The sequence below is a fragment of the Haliaeetus leucocephalus genome, unplaced genomic scaffold (genome assembly GCF_000737465.1).
Source record: "Haliaeetus leucocephalus isolate CR32 unplaced genomic scaffold, Haliaeetus_leucocephalus-4.0 Scaffold555, whole genome shotgun sequence".
NCBI classification, from domain to species: domain Eukaryota; kingdom Metazoa; phylum Chordata; class Aves; order Accipitriformes; family Accipitridae; genus Haliaeetus; species Haliaeetus leucocephalus.
Genome location: NW_010972991.1, coordinates 18,948,201 through 18,965,029, shown reverse-complemented (window position 1 = coordinate 18,965,029; position 16,829 = coordinate 18,948,201). Strand labels below are relative to the sequence as shown.

The following is a 16,829-nucleotide window of genomic DNA, read 5'->3' as shown; positions in this document are numbered from 1 at the left end:
AGGAAAAATAATTTGAACAGAAATAGTACTCATGATGTATATTGAATAGAGTGTCAAGGGGATTTTGTGAAAGCATCAGGAGAACTTTACAGGTGTGAGGCACGCATGTAGCTGAATGATGGAAAAGTGACTGGGAGCATCCTGCGTGTTCCCTATAGATTCATTCAGGGGTGCTTTGGTAAAGGACATTGAAGAGCTGACAAAGCAAAATCAGGTTTACAGAAAGGAGCTGGGGCACTTGGTGCTTTTCTCAGTGGATCCTAATTTGATCTCCATGGTTACCATTCCCAGGTGAGATGGGAGAACAGGTGGAAACTGAGCTGCTCAGTGAGATAGTAAGCGGAGGGCCTGAAACAAAAGAAGAAACAGGAGAAGCTGTGGATAGTGCAGCAGCGACAGAGATAGGTATGTTGACAAGGGGGGGAAGGACTGCATAGGTTATTGTTTAGGAGACAGAAAAGACTGTGCTGTCCTTAATGAGCACATCTTGTCATCCTGCTGCTGCTGTACAGCTGCTTTCTGCAATTTAACACAAGAGGATCATAAATATTTTTGTTTACATTAAGAGATATTTTTGGAAGCAACCAATTGGAGGTCATGCTTTTTACATGGGTCATCTTTATATAACACATGAGTCTTACTGGTGTTAAATTATCCCTCTTTGGGGAGAATGCTAGACTGTAACATGCAGTCTTGGAAAATAAAAACCTATGTTAAAATCATGACTTTCCTTGTTATTATTTGCAGGCTTGTTTTTATGAGCTAATGCCTTAATGCTGCTTTGTGATTTCCATTCCATGCCAGACAGTCATTTTAGATCCCCTTGCTCTCTTTATCAGCTGGAATCAGCAGCTGGGATGAAAGCACATTGCACAGCAAATGCAGTCACATGGTGGGAAGAAAAAATCACAGGCCAAATAAGAGTGCCTTTGGAAAATCGTCACACCAGTGAAGAGAAGAATTCAAGGGGATAGTATCGTCCCACTAGCAGACACGAAAATTATGTTTACAGTTCTGTTATCACAGTCTTTCTGCAAAAGTTATTTCTTCTTCCTCCATGTTCCCTAAGAATCCCACACTCATTTATTTTGAGTTCATCATGTAAGGTATTCACATGCACCAGAAGGCAGTGGTTACCCTGTGCTATTGCTGGAATGTGGAAAAGGATGAGCAGGCAATGCAGACACCTCCTCCCTTCCCCCAGTGAACGTTACTGCAGTGGCTGAAACCACTTTTCCCCTCTTCCCTCCCTCCTAAACACTGGTCTATGGAGCCATGCTCAAAATCTCTCTGGGCTAGTGAGTATTTCTGTAATTCAGAAGAGGACAGCTTCAGCAGGAAGGGTGGGAGATATCTTACACCAGCACCTTTGATGACTTCCAAATGAACCTCTTACACCTGGGACGGTCTTTGGTTCCTTCCCAGTGCTAGTATATGCTCAGGCTTTTGAGCTGACAGCAGCAAGCCAGCATGTTCCACCTGTGCTGCAGGACTAAGAAAAATGGTTTGCAGCATGAGTACTGCAGCCTGGAAGACCATTAGAGTGGTGGTCAACCAGTTTGGTCAAGGCATATGTGCCTTTATGACCTTGTGATTACTGAAGTAGAATTAGACAGGCAGTGATGAAGAAAAAAAGCACTCACCTCCCTTTAATTCTTATCCGTTTAACAGTTGGTCACCTTTATATTGTTACTTTTTAAGCTAGCCTGTGAAGACAAGCTATTGGTGGCCATTGGCAACTGTGCTCTTGCAGGATCTTTACGTTTATGCCATATAGTTTTGACTATGAAATCTGAAAAAGTTTATTCATTCAACTTGTTTTTAATGTGTTGCCCCTATGCTTTTGCAAAGAACTGAAGAGTAAGAGATTGCATCATGTGATGATTACAGCTTTATTGAAATACTTACTTTCTGCATTTGCCTGCCTTGACGATATTCTCCCCAACATTTTTGTATGGGAGCGGGAAGAGCAACCCTGCTTCTATGTCTGTAACGCTTTTCAGATGATAGGGGTGTACCGATGCAGACAGCTCAGAGAACAGCTGTGGGCAAGAAGAGCAAACAATGTTAAGAACAGAACAGGGACCATTTAAATCTGGGATGCTGTTGTGTAAGGGAGGAATTCTTCCATCTTGAAAGGATATTGAAGAACTAAAACAAGATTTTAGGCAGGGAAGCAATATCGCTAAAGGGAATGGAAAAATTCTTACTTTGAGAGAGGTCAAAAACATTCAGAGCCTTGCTTCTGAGAGGGTATGACTAAGAGGATATGAGCTGGTCCTAGTGCAAAATAAACAGTGCTCTAAAGGTAGCTGAGGTCCATCTCTGAACAAGGGAATGCTCAGTGACACACTGTGTGTGCTGAATTCAAAACCACTAAAGAGAACTTTTTTTTCACATTATATTAGCAATGTTCATGCAAATTAACAGTCAGACTCTGTCACAAAGAGTCACGGCAGTTGGACATCTCTCTCTCGTCACCTGCATTCTCGTGCAGAATTCCCACCTTCCCTGTGTTCCCTACGCAGCCTTGTGGAAAACCACCATTCACTACAAGGAAGGCCCATGTTCTCGTGTTCCGAACCTATCCTTGCAGGGTCTTCTGGCTGGGAAAGAAGTACTTTGAGCTGGGACAGTATGACACTATGATTTCTGCCAATCATCCCCTTAGGTGCCATCTCTTAGCTGTCAAGGGAGCCAGCAAGACTCATAGCTTCTCAGCTGCTGATGGCCAACACATGTAGTTTCAGGGGCTGGGTGTAGTTCCTCAACCATACTTTATCATGGAATAGTTGAGGTAGGAAGGTACCTCTGGAGATTGACTAGTCCTGCTCAAAGCAGGGTCAGCTGGAGCAGGTTTTCTGTTGGGTTTTGAATATCCCCAAGGATGGAGACTCCACAAACTCTGTGGGCAGCCTGTTCCAACTGGTCAATTGCCCTTACAGTAATTAAAAAAAAAATAAAAAAATTCTTACATTTAAATGTAATACCCTGTACTTGAATTTATGCCTTTAGTCTCTTGTCCTTATTTAAGATTTAAAGTCTGTGAGATCTCTGCCTCTGTGTCAAACATGACTGAAATTATCTAGTGATTTCAAAAGTTGTTAAGAGAAAAGGCAGCAGGGTGGGGAGGAGCATAAAACCGTTGTGGTGTAACTGGATTTCACATAGATGATGTTAATGTCTGTAAGAGGAAGACTGTGTATGAATGGGATGGAGGAAGAGGAAGCAGAGCCAGTGGCTGCTTGCGGCTGTTCCAGCTCCACACAGAACATCCTTACAGATCTGGGAGAAGAGCAGATATCCCCTTCATCCTGTGATGCTTCCAGGGAACCTTCACTTTGAATTCCTGTAAGATTTAGTGAATATCAAGTTGTACCCTCAATCAATTGTTAAATCAATTTTTCTGTGTGTTTCAGGGACAGCTAATAACAAGGAATAGAAGTTATGTCTCTATGATCATCCTCTTCTTGGGCCTGCTCTTCTGTCCACACGAACGTTTTTTAATTTTGTTGGGTTGGGAAAACAGAAAAGCTTTATGGATCGAGCCACAAGCCACAGACATGAATAAGAGGCATCAGAAAATGTTTTATATAATACCTAATTTTTGAATTCAAGCTGCCAAAACTTCAAGTGTTTGAAATACCTGCACTTTCACCCCCCTGCCACAGAGTGCCTTCTGTACATGGCTAGCACAGCAGGCTAATTTTCCAATGGCAGTATAACCATTCAGTTTTCAATTAGGATTTTTTCCAGGGTCAGATAACTAACTTCAAACCTTTGAAACCTTCAACCAGCATTATATAGGATAAAGAATACAGTGTAGCTTTTTTTTTTAATGGTAATATGCAGGCAATTTCTCCGAGCGCCTGGACTATCAGTGTATGGAGCTGCTGAAGTGTATAGCACGTAGAGGACTGGAAGATGAAAGTGCCCATTTACCAGGCTGTAACTAAATGCAAAGGTTAGTTTTCCAGAAAGGGGAAGATATACAGGGTGAGGTGTCCAGGACCCAAGTGGGTGTCTGCTGCTCACTCTCCATTTTTAAACATAAATTTATTGAAAGGCTAGTAGTACAATATATGTGATGACTTCTGCAAAAACAGGGAGAAGAGGGCATTTTTAACTATGAGTAGGATGTTTTAGTCTTATAAATTCTGTCACACTTAAAATATAAAGATAACTTCACAGCTGTTAACATTCATGATGATTAATAGCCTGTGTTTAGCTGTGTACTTCCTAATACACATTTGTGGCTTCTAAAATAGATTTCTAACCAGAGACATATATAAGCCTGTTCCTAAAGGAGAGGTCATCTAGTACATTTCCCTGTAGTGCTGTCCTCCAGGAGAAGTATGCTATCAGGGAGTTTGGGATTTTTTCCAAAATGCTAAATAATCATTTTGGAGCTGAAGCTGAATGGCAAAGCTTTCAAACAAATTTCCTGTGAAAATGGGTCCTGAATCTAATTGGTATAATGGATCAGATAGAGAGTAGAAATTTGTTCTGATGGTGAATGTTGCAAAGTGACTATATATTATTGGGGACTGCGTTTACAGGATTCTCTGGCATAAGGAAGTAGAATATGGAGAAAAGTTCAGTTATCTGAAAAGGGCAAGCACATGTTGCTGTTTTCTTAGCTTTACTGTACAAAAGGACTTCACAAAAATTTTTATTGTCACCAAAAAATTATACAAATCCCCTCTAATAGCTAAATTTTGTGCTGCATGTGCACATCTGACTCCAGCTGACTTTGGTTTGTATTAAATAATCTAACTAATATCCTTGGCCTATCAGCCTTTAGTGTAAGCTAATATTCCTTGGCTATCTCACTAAATCTAAGGTTTTCTGCTTATCAGCACTCTTATGAACTTGTCAGCTTCATTTAATGTTGACTTCCCACAGGCAACACCATCAACTTTTAGAACTAAAATGCATAGTTTGGGGGTTTTTTAGGGATTTTTTGCTAGGTGGATGTTGCAGAGTTTTATTTTTTAATTTATACTAGCCTTCTATAATAGAGAAGTTAAAATGAGCAGCTAGTTCTATTAAAAATCTATAGACATTAAAGTGAGAATTAAAAATTCAAACAGAGGTAGTCAAAGTTTCTGTCCACATACCCACATCATTCCATGACAAAAAGGCATGAAAAACATACCATGCACTTTGGAGAGCTGAGGAGTGGGGGAACAGGTACTGAGTGGGATGAGGACTCCCTGGGGTGATACAGGACTGGGCTGGGCGTACAGCCAGGGCCCAGGATGCCCCAAGAATTTCCACCTTCATGAGCTGCATTGCGTGGCTGGTTTCCTCCTGTGAGCTGGGAATTTGGTTCAGCCACCAGCACCTGTGCCAGCACAGTCCTGCTCCCAAATACAGGAGATTAAATCAGCAGGGGAGCCACACTGACTGCTTGCAAGTTGTGTTAGATCACGAGTTGCAGTTTGACCAGCTATATTAAACAATTTTAAAGCATAAACGAAGAAGAGTTCTGTGACAGAGATCAGCAATATTAATAACAACAGAGGAGGCTGCACTTGGAAACAAAATATGAAGATACAAGGGGGTCAAGATAACCTGCTCACCTCAGAGTCACTCTTTCTACCACTGTTGTTACAAGGAAGACAGATGACAATATATGTTCTTACCTCACCGTTCAACTTTTTCAGGTCATTAAGCAATGCTAATGGAAACCAGAGGAATATAAGCCAGTCAATGACTCAAAAGCATCAGCCCTTCTCAGTCATCTTCAGTCCTCACATATTGTATAATTACAACATATGAAAGCTATTTTTCCTTTTCCTTTCTAAAAGATGAAATATGCTTGACTCCGTGTTAAACATGAAATGTTAAATCACCTAGATTACCACAAGATCAGAAAGTGGCTGCTATATGTATGCTGAACATCCCTACCTTGAGAAATACACTGGGGTTTAGCATTCATGGTCTTTAAGATACCAAAGCATGTACCGTGCATAAAGGGCCAAAATACGTGCAGCTATTTGCCTCTGCAAACCTGGGACATCACAGAGGTTGCCAAGGGCAGAAATTGGTCTGTGGATCAAAGAGTTTTCTCATGTTAAAGGCTGAGAAGAGGATATGCTCCAATATCTGTACACCTCCAGAGATAAGCTAAGGTATATTGCCTCCTCCCCCCCCCACTTTTTTAAACATAATCAAAATACAAAACAATGTTCAAAAATTTTAATCAAAAGCTAGACAACCTTCAGCCCTTAACTTCACCCAAGGTAGAAGTAATCGTTCCATGCTGCAGGGAGTGCTGGGCAGGACACCTGAAGGAAAAAACTTAATTTCCAAGCTAACAATAAAGTTCTAGTATGAATTTTGTTTCAATTACCAATAAACACAGCTCTAGAAGAGATTAAATTTGCACCCTGTCAGCTCTGTGCAGACACATATGCACACTGTGCTAGGATCCCAGAAGACACTTGGCAATCTGGCTGGCTAGGGTTGGATCTTTCACTCAATGCAGAACTGCTTTCAGGTAAAAACTGCAGCAAGAGCAAGGTGCTTGTAGCAGAAGATTAGGGCAGTTTAACTTTGGTTATGTGCTTTAACAGAGAACAAATATTTAATAAAACTAGGTACTGAACTTTATTTTTGCACTGTTTAACCTGTAGAGAATACAATCATTTGAAGAAGAAAAAAAAACTACTAAAAGAAACACCTGGTAGAACATGCAAATTTAAGTATTACTTTACTTTCACAGAAATAAAGGATTTTTTTTTTTTTAAGTTACATGCAATTGAAACAAATTTTAAATGGTGAAATTAGTATGCCACAAGCTGAATTACATCTTCATATTTTGCATGCTAGCGGCTCAGTCTAGCAAACAAAAAAAAAAGCTAAGTTTAACTTATCTCTAGTTAAAACGGGATTTACTAAATATTTGTGTACTTTGCTGAACTAAGACCTAAGAGATACCCACAATACTTGTTTTTCATATTGGAGAATTATGGGGTTTAGCCTTTTTGTTTTAAAAAATAGAATCAAATAATATAACTCTGCTTAAAAAAATAAAAGTTTTAAATCTCTCTAAGGAAGGCTGATCGTTTATGTTGAGAACTGCTACGTTATAGCTGAAAAAGTGAGTTTATTTCAGTCATTCTAGAATCCCCGTACCTGAAGAATACCTATTTAAAGCCGAGCCATTCAAGAAACTGTGCAGCTGGTCCCCAGCTAAAAGCTAAAGAATCATAGAGCTAAGAGGGGATTTTAGTTGCTGACTTTTTGCAGAATGGTACCTACTTATTGATAGAAACATTTTTAATGGAAGTAACATGTTGTGTCTTGTTAGCTGCATCCAGCATGCATTTTTTTCAGGTGTTTCACTTACATTTCAGTCTCAGACTGTACCTTACTGGGGAAAGGAATGGTGTATTCACACCCCTTTGTACCAGTGAGGTCACCCAAAGGAGTTCTGTGAAGAACTTGCATCAGCAAATGGACAAGTCAGCACACAAAAAAAGTATCAAAACTGCCATCTAGTGTTAGGTTCAAGGTTGACAAAGAGGCAGCACAGCACAAGTAAGGCAGTGAAAAATGAGAGGCAAGAAGGGATAACCGCAGCGATTATACAAGGCTGAACTTACCTCCTGTTCAACACTACTGAAATCTGAGAAGGTGAACTTTAGATCTGCTACAAATAAGTGAAATACATGCCAGCAAAGTAATTATATGTGAACAAAGTAGCCTGTGGAAGGAGCAGCCTACAGGATTCCCTCTCACAGTACATTTGATAAAGCAGGTACTTGTTTCTACCACTGAAATGGTACATTCTCCAAGCTGCTGTATATTGCTATTTTTACTTGCTACACAAAGAAAGTGAAGATACAGGGACAGTAGCATCCCACACGTAACTGGACAGCCATCTTCACAGAAGAGAGCAAAACAAAGATGGTTGAGGCAGATGACTATAACAGAAAAGAATTTCTGCTCATTTCCCCCTGAATAAACCAATACTGTGCTTAGTCACATGGCTGTGGGAAGACAGGGAATCAACTCTACAATGAGATAGCCAACTTTCAAACTAGCTCCTTAAAAACACGGCATCCATTTCTACCTGGTTAGAAGATAAATGCAGAGGGGTGGCATAACTTACTAGCATGACCAGTCTGATTTTTCAGTATTGCTTAATCACCCCATCAAGCAGATGCTTCTGTCCTTAATGGCAGAGAGAAAAATGCCAAGAACTGTAAAGCCACAGTAGCTGAAAGCTTCCTGTCTTGGAGGATTATTTTCATCCTTAGCTATTAGGAGATAGATAATAAACCTATTCTTTTGGTTGAATTATTTGTTATTGAATAAGCAATATAGGGATTTTTTTGTAATGAAGTACCAAAGCATAATCAGGAAAAGAAAAGTTTGTTCTCAGAACAGACAAACACGGTTTTACAGATGCAATTATCATTTATTCTCATTAAACAGGACTTTTTTTTGGTTTTTTTTGTTTTGTTTTGTTTTAAATCAAAAGATAGTCAAACTGCTATGAAAAAGATTATGAAAAAGGTTACAGGCAGAGATCAATTTACAGCTTATTTATAAAGTTAGCACTTTACTTCAGAAAAGCATAATTTTCTTCTTTCTGAAATTAATATTAAATTTCTTAAGCAATTACTTCCATATGAAAAAAATGTGAGTCCCAACAGTAATCTATTCTGTAAAGAGCTTAAGACAGTTCAGAAACAAAGACAGCAAAATTCCCCAAAACACAAAAGACATACACTAAACAATTCAAGTGTTCTGTTTTCCCATTTCTGTAATTTGTTCTTATTTAAAATTGTTACTAAAGACCTACTATTACAAATCATTACAGTTTTCCATGTCCAGATCACCCATAGTATAACTGTCATACATCCACCCAAACATGTACTTTAATACCTGAATATCCAGTCAGCGTCGCAAAGTAAGGGCCCTGTCCTGCAATCAAGCTCAGCTGATTTTAGCAGGACTCCCAGAGGTTTCAGGGTTTGCCAGCAGAGAACTCACTGTAAATTCCTATTTTAGAGGATCCAAGGCCACAATCCAGAAGAAAGCACCCATCCTCAGTAAGTTTAGATTTCAACTGTATGTAAATGCTGATAGTCAATTGTAGGAATAGGATGTAAGGGAGAAGTATTAAATCTAAAACTGCTGTCATAGGATATTCAGTCTCTATTTATAGTCAGGCTGAAGCATCTTGGAGGGGTCCCTGAATAGCAATAGCTTCAATCTCAACTCTGGCACCCTGTGAGAAAACAATGAAGAAATGAACTAGGAATTTAATATATCTATTTTATGAAGCAATTGGATGTATAACACAAGCTTGTAAGAACAGAGTGACATTTGAGGGAGTAATACAACTGTCAGAAGTATAATCTAATTTAGCAATGTTAAGTAATATTGAAAATTCACTTTACTCTTACTTAAGTATCATAACCCCTTATTTCTAGTGTTGTAGCCCTCTTCCACCATAAAGAAATGTATCTTTCCTATTCAGGTCTCTTATATGTGGGAATAAGACTGGTATACTTAGAAAAAAACTAAATACTTAAGAGTCTTCATTAAAATAAGAAAAGCTGTTAGAATGCTTCAGAAGTAAGGAATTTCAGAATTTTTTTTTTTTTTGTAGGCAGAAAAGTGACACTTACTTTGGGCAAAGCAGCAACCTGATAGGCTGCTCTGGCTGGGAAGTTTGTCTTGAAAACTGTAATTTAAACAGAAACGTCCACCAATCACTTAACTTTGCTTGATAAAACACAGTTCAAAGTAATCTGTATAAAATGCAGTCATTGGAATAGTTTTAGGTTCAAGGCTACAAGACAAATAATCTTCTGTGCCAGCTATCGTTTCCCCCTTGCTGGTTTTTTTTTTTGGTCACTGACTTCTCTAACAGCTCAGCAAGCTACCATTCATCACCAAGAAGCCAGCTACAGTTGTGATCTAGTGGCCAGTGATAACTTGCATTCTGCTGACACTGCATGGCCTTAACACCAACTTGGCTGAAAAAGAAAGATTAAATCAAAATGGTGATCATCCAATTGCAAACACCAGGGAGTGGGAGAGGGCTCTTTCACAAAAAAGCAAAAGGGAAAAACAGGCCCTTGCCAAAAGAGTCATAAGCAAATATCCCAGGTTTGCATAAAGTCAACAGGGGGCCAGCCTTACTTATATCAAGGGAAGGCAGAGGAAAAATAGGCCCTTGACCTATTCCTCCATTCCCAATTAGGCCTGGCACTCAAGGATATTAAAAGAACGGGGTGTGGGTGGGAACGGGGGGGTATTGGTAAGGATATATGAGCTGAATTTATAGAATCATAGAATAGTTCAGGTTGGAAGGGACCTTTAAAGATCATCTAGTCCAACACCACCCCCCCGCCCCCCACCACAGGCAAGAACATCTTTCACTAGATCAGGTTGCTCAAAGCCCCATCCAACCTGACCTTGAACACTTCCAAGGAATCTGCATAATTAAATTGAAGTTTTACTAGTGAAAGTTAACACTAAACTTAGAAATAGTAATTTCAGGGTCCAGCCAAAGAACAGCAGCAACTGCTTTCTTGAACTACAGGTAGGAGGCAACAAGTAACTAAGTATCCAGCTGGTCTGTTTTTAGGCTGCTTAAACACACACACAATTCCATTTTGACATGCAGAAGATTGTGTTGATAGCTCATCAATAAAAGACTTCATTCAAGACCAGATGTTGCTATCTAATTAAAAGCCATGTAAATAAGGAACTTCTGTGCATACTTGCCCAAATTGTTCTGCACAATATGGCTCATTGGAATCACCTTTTTCAGTCTACATTCAGTTTTATTAAGCAAGCATTATTCTGTTTTTCTGTTAAGTGGAGCAATGTGGCTCACCATTGTATAAAAATGAGCCCTGTCCCATAACAATAACCCACAAATCATTCAAAGATACAAATAGATGTTAAAGAAATGGAGATACAAAATCTGAAATTAAGCATTTGAAGGCTGCCTACAGTAGAATTATATTAGGGACAACACAGCATCTATCAAGTTAAAAAGGCATGGAAGATCAATCTATAGGGATAGTAGGAGCTGATCTTCACATGACAGTGAGTTAGTGGGATGGTAGGACACAAATTCACAAGAAATTAGGCTATGCTTGATCTGGTGCTTGCAAATTAAATTTTATTTTTTTTAATTGCTTTATTTCTACTGGAATCTTAAAGAATCTGGAACTACATCATCTGAGTCATTAAAACACTTTGCTTACTGTGAACATAATTTGTTCCACAAGCCATACCGGGAAAACAGAAACAAAAGATCTACTTACATTGTTTGTAAATATCATTAATATCATTGAAGTCCTTCATGTCTGCCATCAAAACTGTAGTCTTCACAACTAGAAATTACATAACTGCAGTTATTTTAGACCTCTGACTTGTACATAAAAGTTCAAAATCTTCAGTGCATTTCTTCCTTTTATTTCATAAGTTTCCCTCAAGTATTCTAAGCATTTTGAAAAGTTTTGCAAATGGATATTGATCACTAGAGCTACTACCTAGAGAACCACCTAAAAAATCCAAATACCTAGTATGTAATAAAACTTTAAGGAATTAGACATTCCTGACCATATCTGAAAATATGTGGTTTAAATTTCATTCTAAGCCAAATTCTTCCAAGAGGCACACAACTGATAAGAAGGTCTATTAAAAAAGCTGTTCTTAGCCAACTGTTGGCAATAGATTATATCATATGTAATATCTGCTACCAAAAAAGTCCCTAAAAGGCCTGAAAATATAGTCCATGCTAGAATTTTTTACCCATGGCTGCCCAAGCCAGCATTAATCCTGGTTTGGCTCCACTATTAGAATCCTCCCCCGAAAAAGTATTGAAAGTGCCTAGAATACTAACACCATAGATAGAAACCTGCTTTTACCTAGAGCAAAGCATAGGGTGCTTGAAATATCTGTAGTCAGTTGCAGCTCTGTCTATACCTGAGCTTCCCTAGTTAGAGTTAAAATATTAGTACCATGAGCAGAAACTTTTGGTGAAAGGCAGTGTTCCATTGATACCCTACCCATCACAAAGACTTGCAAGTTGATTTATTTCTTTTATTTTTTAACCCAGACTCATGATTCCTTTTGTTTCTTCCAGCTATTGATACCAATTGAATGTTTAGCAAACAGCTTTTTTTTTTATTTTTTAAAGGTCACTTTTTTTTTTTTAAATCCAGGTAAAAACAACCACTTGTTTGCCACCATCACAGCAGCACTTACCATTGCCATAGTCACAGCCTGCAGCTTTCAGGATTTCTCCCATGTTTTTTAGAGCCTAAAGAAAAATGAGACAAAAATCTTTTCACTATCAGCAGGGTTGTCTTTAGGTAAGTATGTATATATGAGTTGTAACTTGGCTATATCCATGTTATGGTATAAGTTCACCCAGCAAATCTTCAACAGTCCTCAGTGGGTAAGCAAAGTAAAAAATTAAAAGGGAGCTTCTAATAAACCACAAATATTAAACCATTTATTAGATGTAAATGCATGATGCAGCTCCACCTCATCCTATTACCTCACACCACCTCTTTGCTGCTGGGGGAACAATCTTCCCCCGAGTCAAGACAGGGTTTTTACTGGGATCTGAACCTGTTACAAACACTGATCCTTTCCTACTTTCCTACATGAAATACAGATTCCTCACCTGACCTCCAAGTTGTTCAGGTGGAAAATGACAGGGTTAGGATGGAAGGACTTCCTCCTGCTTCTCCTTCATCTTGGAGGATGTGAAATGTGCTCTCTAGATCTCTTCAATTTCTCATAAGTCCATGTCTAACTAAGCACATGCCAACTCCATTACAAGTCTATTGCTAGAAGATATCTTACCTGCTTAGCTTCTTCCTTTGCCCCTCCAGAGACAAGTTGGCCGGTGGAAGGTTCTATACCTATCTGTCCTGCAATGTACATCGTTCGGTCTACCAGCACTGCTTGACTGAAAACACAAGTGACATTTTAGGTTTAATGTTTCTCCATCAAAACATTTAACTATCTGAAAGCACATTTCACATTTTCTTCAGTAGTTTATAATACCTCAGACAGATAGAGGACTGAGGTTATGCACGCACAAGTCTGTACACACAGTCATACATTCAATCTCCTTATGCTTTTGGGAGAGGTGAGATTAGACCACCTAGGGAAGCGCATAGGTCATTTTTTTAGGAAATAAACTTTTTTTTCTCACAAAGACACAAGGTATAAGCGCAGCAACAAAACATTAAACTGAGCTACACAGCTTCCACACTGCAGATATCACAGAGGGGAGGCAGAGTAAATAAACACATTTTTTGCACCTGCCCAGATAAACATTCCATCCTAGTTTGAGAAGTAGACAATACCTTTCATCTACATCTCAGCTGCAGAACAATGAAGGCAAAAAAAAACAATCAAAAAGAGGGCTGATTGGAAAATTTAACATTTTTCTTCTCAAACAGGCACCATGATAATGAGTTACAGCTGTAAGGTGAAGTACTACACACTAGGTCTCTGGCAGCATTCCTCCAGTCACAAAATTGGCCAGTCAGCACACCACCTTGATCACTCCATTCCAGAACAATCACTCTCCTCTCACCAAATAACCTGAATGACCTGCTGGCTGGGTTAATTCTGAAGAATGCAGAATTCACAAAACATTTTTATATAAATGTCAGGTGTGTTTTTGCTGAAGTAGAGTTGGCAATTATTAATGTCTCTAATTACCACAAAGAGATTAAAAGATTAAAACAAAGACTTAAACTACCTAGCAAATATTATGCAAGAGACATAATTTACTTCTCTTCAACTGGTGATTAAAAATATTTTGCAAAGAAATTAGAGAAATATTCTTTTGAAAGTGTTTGCAGTGTATTAACACTGTTTTTCTTATCTCTTCCCATTCCACAAGAAAATTGTTTTGACAGTTCAACAAGCCTCTCAAGTTACACAAACTAGAGTTAGGCACCTTCCTGAACTACCTAAATTAGGAGGTTAGCTTCCCTTTAATGTCAATGGAAAAAGAAAGGGACTCTGAAAGAGAAAATTTTTATTACATCTCTTAATTGAGATTGACTCAGTTGGATTATCTCAATCCATTGACTTCACAGGGGACCAACCTAATTTAGGGAGTCCGTAAAATGATTACAGTTAGGCAATCCAAACAGTGCCATCACTCCCATCTTTCCTTTTATCCCTGACTTACATTCTCCTGTAATTTCATAAGGGGAAAAATAGCCAGTAATTTATCTGATATGGTAAAATATCTTACGTGGTCATCATTTTCTTTATCATCAACTAACAAAACTGGAGTAAATCACAAAACTACACCATTTAAAGAACAGAAACTAGTGAATGAAGTAGTTTTCTAGCTGATGCAGTCTTGTTGATAGAAAATGTGTGTATGAAAATTAAAGAAGTATGTGTGTTTGGTTATTTTCTTTTCTACCATGTCCTGCTTTGTTTGAGGCATAGGCCCTCAGGCCACAAAATTCCGTTTCCATTTGAAGTGCAGAGAACCATGCAACGAGAAGGTATGAGCTCTCTAAGAAAAGACATTGTCCTGTACTGCTTCTTATAAGCAAATGACACAATGAAACATTTATCACAACAGAGGCCTTCTGACAGTCCTAAATCACAAATAATTGGGGAAAAAAACAAGCTGAAGCCTTCTGATACCACTGCCAGATCAACATCTGCAGCAGTCTTATTGGATCTCCTTCTCTGCTCCTCAACTTCCTTCTCTTGGTATGCTTACTAGTGGAATCCTCCATTCACTGAGACTATTAACAATTTACCAGCTAAAGCATATACTTCTACTGCAGTCAAATGCATGAGTGAAGCTCAGAGAAACTTCAACTACACAAACCCCAATCATGTTTTAACTGCCGATGTATCCTATAACTAGGGTCAATCATAGTTACTCATTAATCTCTGATTCAGCAGAGATCCGAGTTGTGTGCCTGAAGTCTTTCAGGTTTCAGTATACCTAAGTGCATAACTAGATGGACATTATGATGTTAGAAGGACATCATTCATCAGAGAGATGGTGTTAAGAAGCACGTTTTTTTTTAAAGACAAGGACTGCAAAGTTAATTGGATCTTCTTTACAGAAATGATTATTGATAAATACAAGAACAGCATCTCTGCTGTGCCTTTTAAAAAAGTTTAAAAGCATTAGAGATACATATACACATACATACTCACATATATGTGCCTTTTTATATATCTATCTACCCACCTCAAGGTACTGGAAATTGGATGCAGTAAAGAAAATACAAAACCACAGTAAAAATAGGTCACCAAAAATCACACTGAAGGGCTGTAGGAGAACTGGGAATGCAGCCCATACATCCCAATTCTTCATTCCATACTAAGCCCTCATTCCTCTGTTACCATGCTCAGACTCCACAGCAGAGATGTAGCAGTTATTTCTTGTACAACTTTTGCTTACTGGACTTTGACAAGTTTCCTGAAACCTGATAAACTAAGTTAGTGATAAACTTACTGATGTTAGACCCATCATACAATTAACAGGCTGCACAATAAGCAGTATTTCATCAAGAACTACCAATAAGCACAAAATGTTGGAGTGCAGTTAATCCACAACAGAAGTGGAGAGCTATGTTGAAGGCTAGGCCAGTGGCATTTGTTTGCAACTGAAGAATTGTTGCCTTCCCATGTGTTAGATGTTCTCCTAACTACAAGCAATGCCAGCCCCCTGGCTGCAATCCACCAATAGTTTATTGTTTACAGAAATTAACCTTCATGTCATGTCTCTCTGCTTCTACACTTCGTATTTCTCTTTCTTTATAATTCCTATAAAGAACACACAGTTTGAAGCTCAGGAAGTTCAGTTTCAAAGTAGTGGAGACAAAAACACACCTGGAAGGCTCTCAGATGCTACCAGTAGAAAAGTTTAAACCAACAGAATCTGTGTTTATATTGGGAAAACAAAGCTTGAACGCAGAAGTAAAAATTCTTAGAAAATGCCCTGGTAAAAATCCCTCAGTACCTTAGCTATGAGAGTCTACTATAGTTACTGAACATTTTTTTCATACCCAAATAGCAAAGAGAAACCTTTATGCAATTTAAAATTGGGTTTTAAATTACATTTGGAACTGTTGCAACAACTTACTTGTGAAAACGTTGAACAAGGTCTTATATATTTTTACAGCAGTTAGTTTTTAGACCGAAAAGCATTTATAACCTGCTGGCAGTCACGTTCAAAATAAGAAGAGATTTGCAATTCCCATGCAGTGAACTCTCCAACTGCCAAAGCACGTCCTGGGTCGGGCTCAGCCTCCGCTTTCCGTCGCCTCCAGAGTCGGCATTCGCTGCTCATTTCCCTATGCAACGTGCCTTCTTCTAGGCAAGCATTTTTTCCTTGAGAGGAATTATTCTTGCGGTTTTTTCATTCAGTGCTTACCACTAATTTCGGAATTATTTTCCCAAACTGGCTTTTTGAGGGACGCTTTAAAAACCTCACCTAAAGCGATCAGGACTCCCCGCCGCCCCAGTCAGGCTGCAGTGTGCCGCTAGCACTGCAGACCCCTTCGCGCTATAGGGCCTCAGGTGTCCCTGGGGGGTTACTGGGGAGGAGACCGGTCCCCGCTCGGGGCGGGAGGGGGGGACCCCCCCCGCAGCCCCCAGGGCTGCCTGACAGACCCCCCTCCAGCGACCTGCTCCCTCTCGCTAAGGCATACCTGTAGGGACCCATCGCAGCAGGAGCCTTAGCAGTGCTGATTATTTTCTTCACGAGCGAGGCCATAGCTGCCGCCAGCCCCCTCCTGCCCTCTCCACAGCGTCCCGCCAACGGCTGCCCTTCGCCC

The 16,829-nt window shown here is 39.3% G+C and overlaps 1 protein-coding gene across 1 annotated transcript; it reads right to left on the bottom strand.

The window, feature by feature from the left end:
* Positions 1 to 8,939: 8,939 nt before the first annotated feature.
* On the bottom strand, positions 8,940 to 16,792 carry HRSP12 (heat-responsive protein 12). The gene is made up of 6 exons (XM_010577067.1): positions 16,704 to 16,792; positions 12,856 to 12,961; positions 12,250 to 12,304; positions 11,304 to 11,372; positions 9,651 to 9,706; positions 8,940 to 9,247 (listed from the first exon to the last, which is right to left on the bottom strand). Exons 1-6 carry the CDS (start codon positions 16,766 to 16,768, stop codon positions 9,185 to 9,187), a joined length of 414 nt encoding a protein of 137 aa, XP_010575369.1. The 5' UTR covers positions 16,769 to 16,792; the 3' UTR covers positions 8,940 to 9,184.
* Between the last annotated feature and the right edge of the window lie 37 nt (positions 16,793 to 16,829).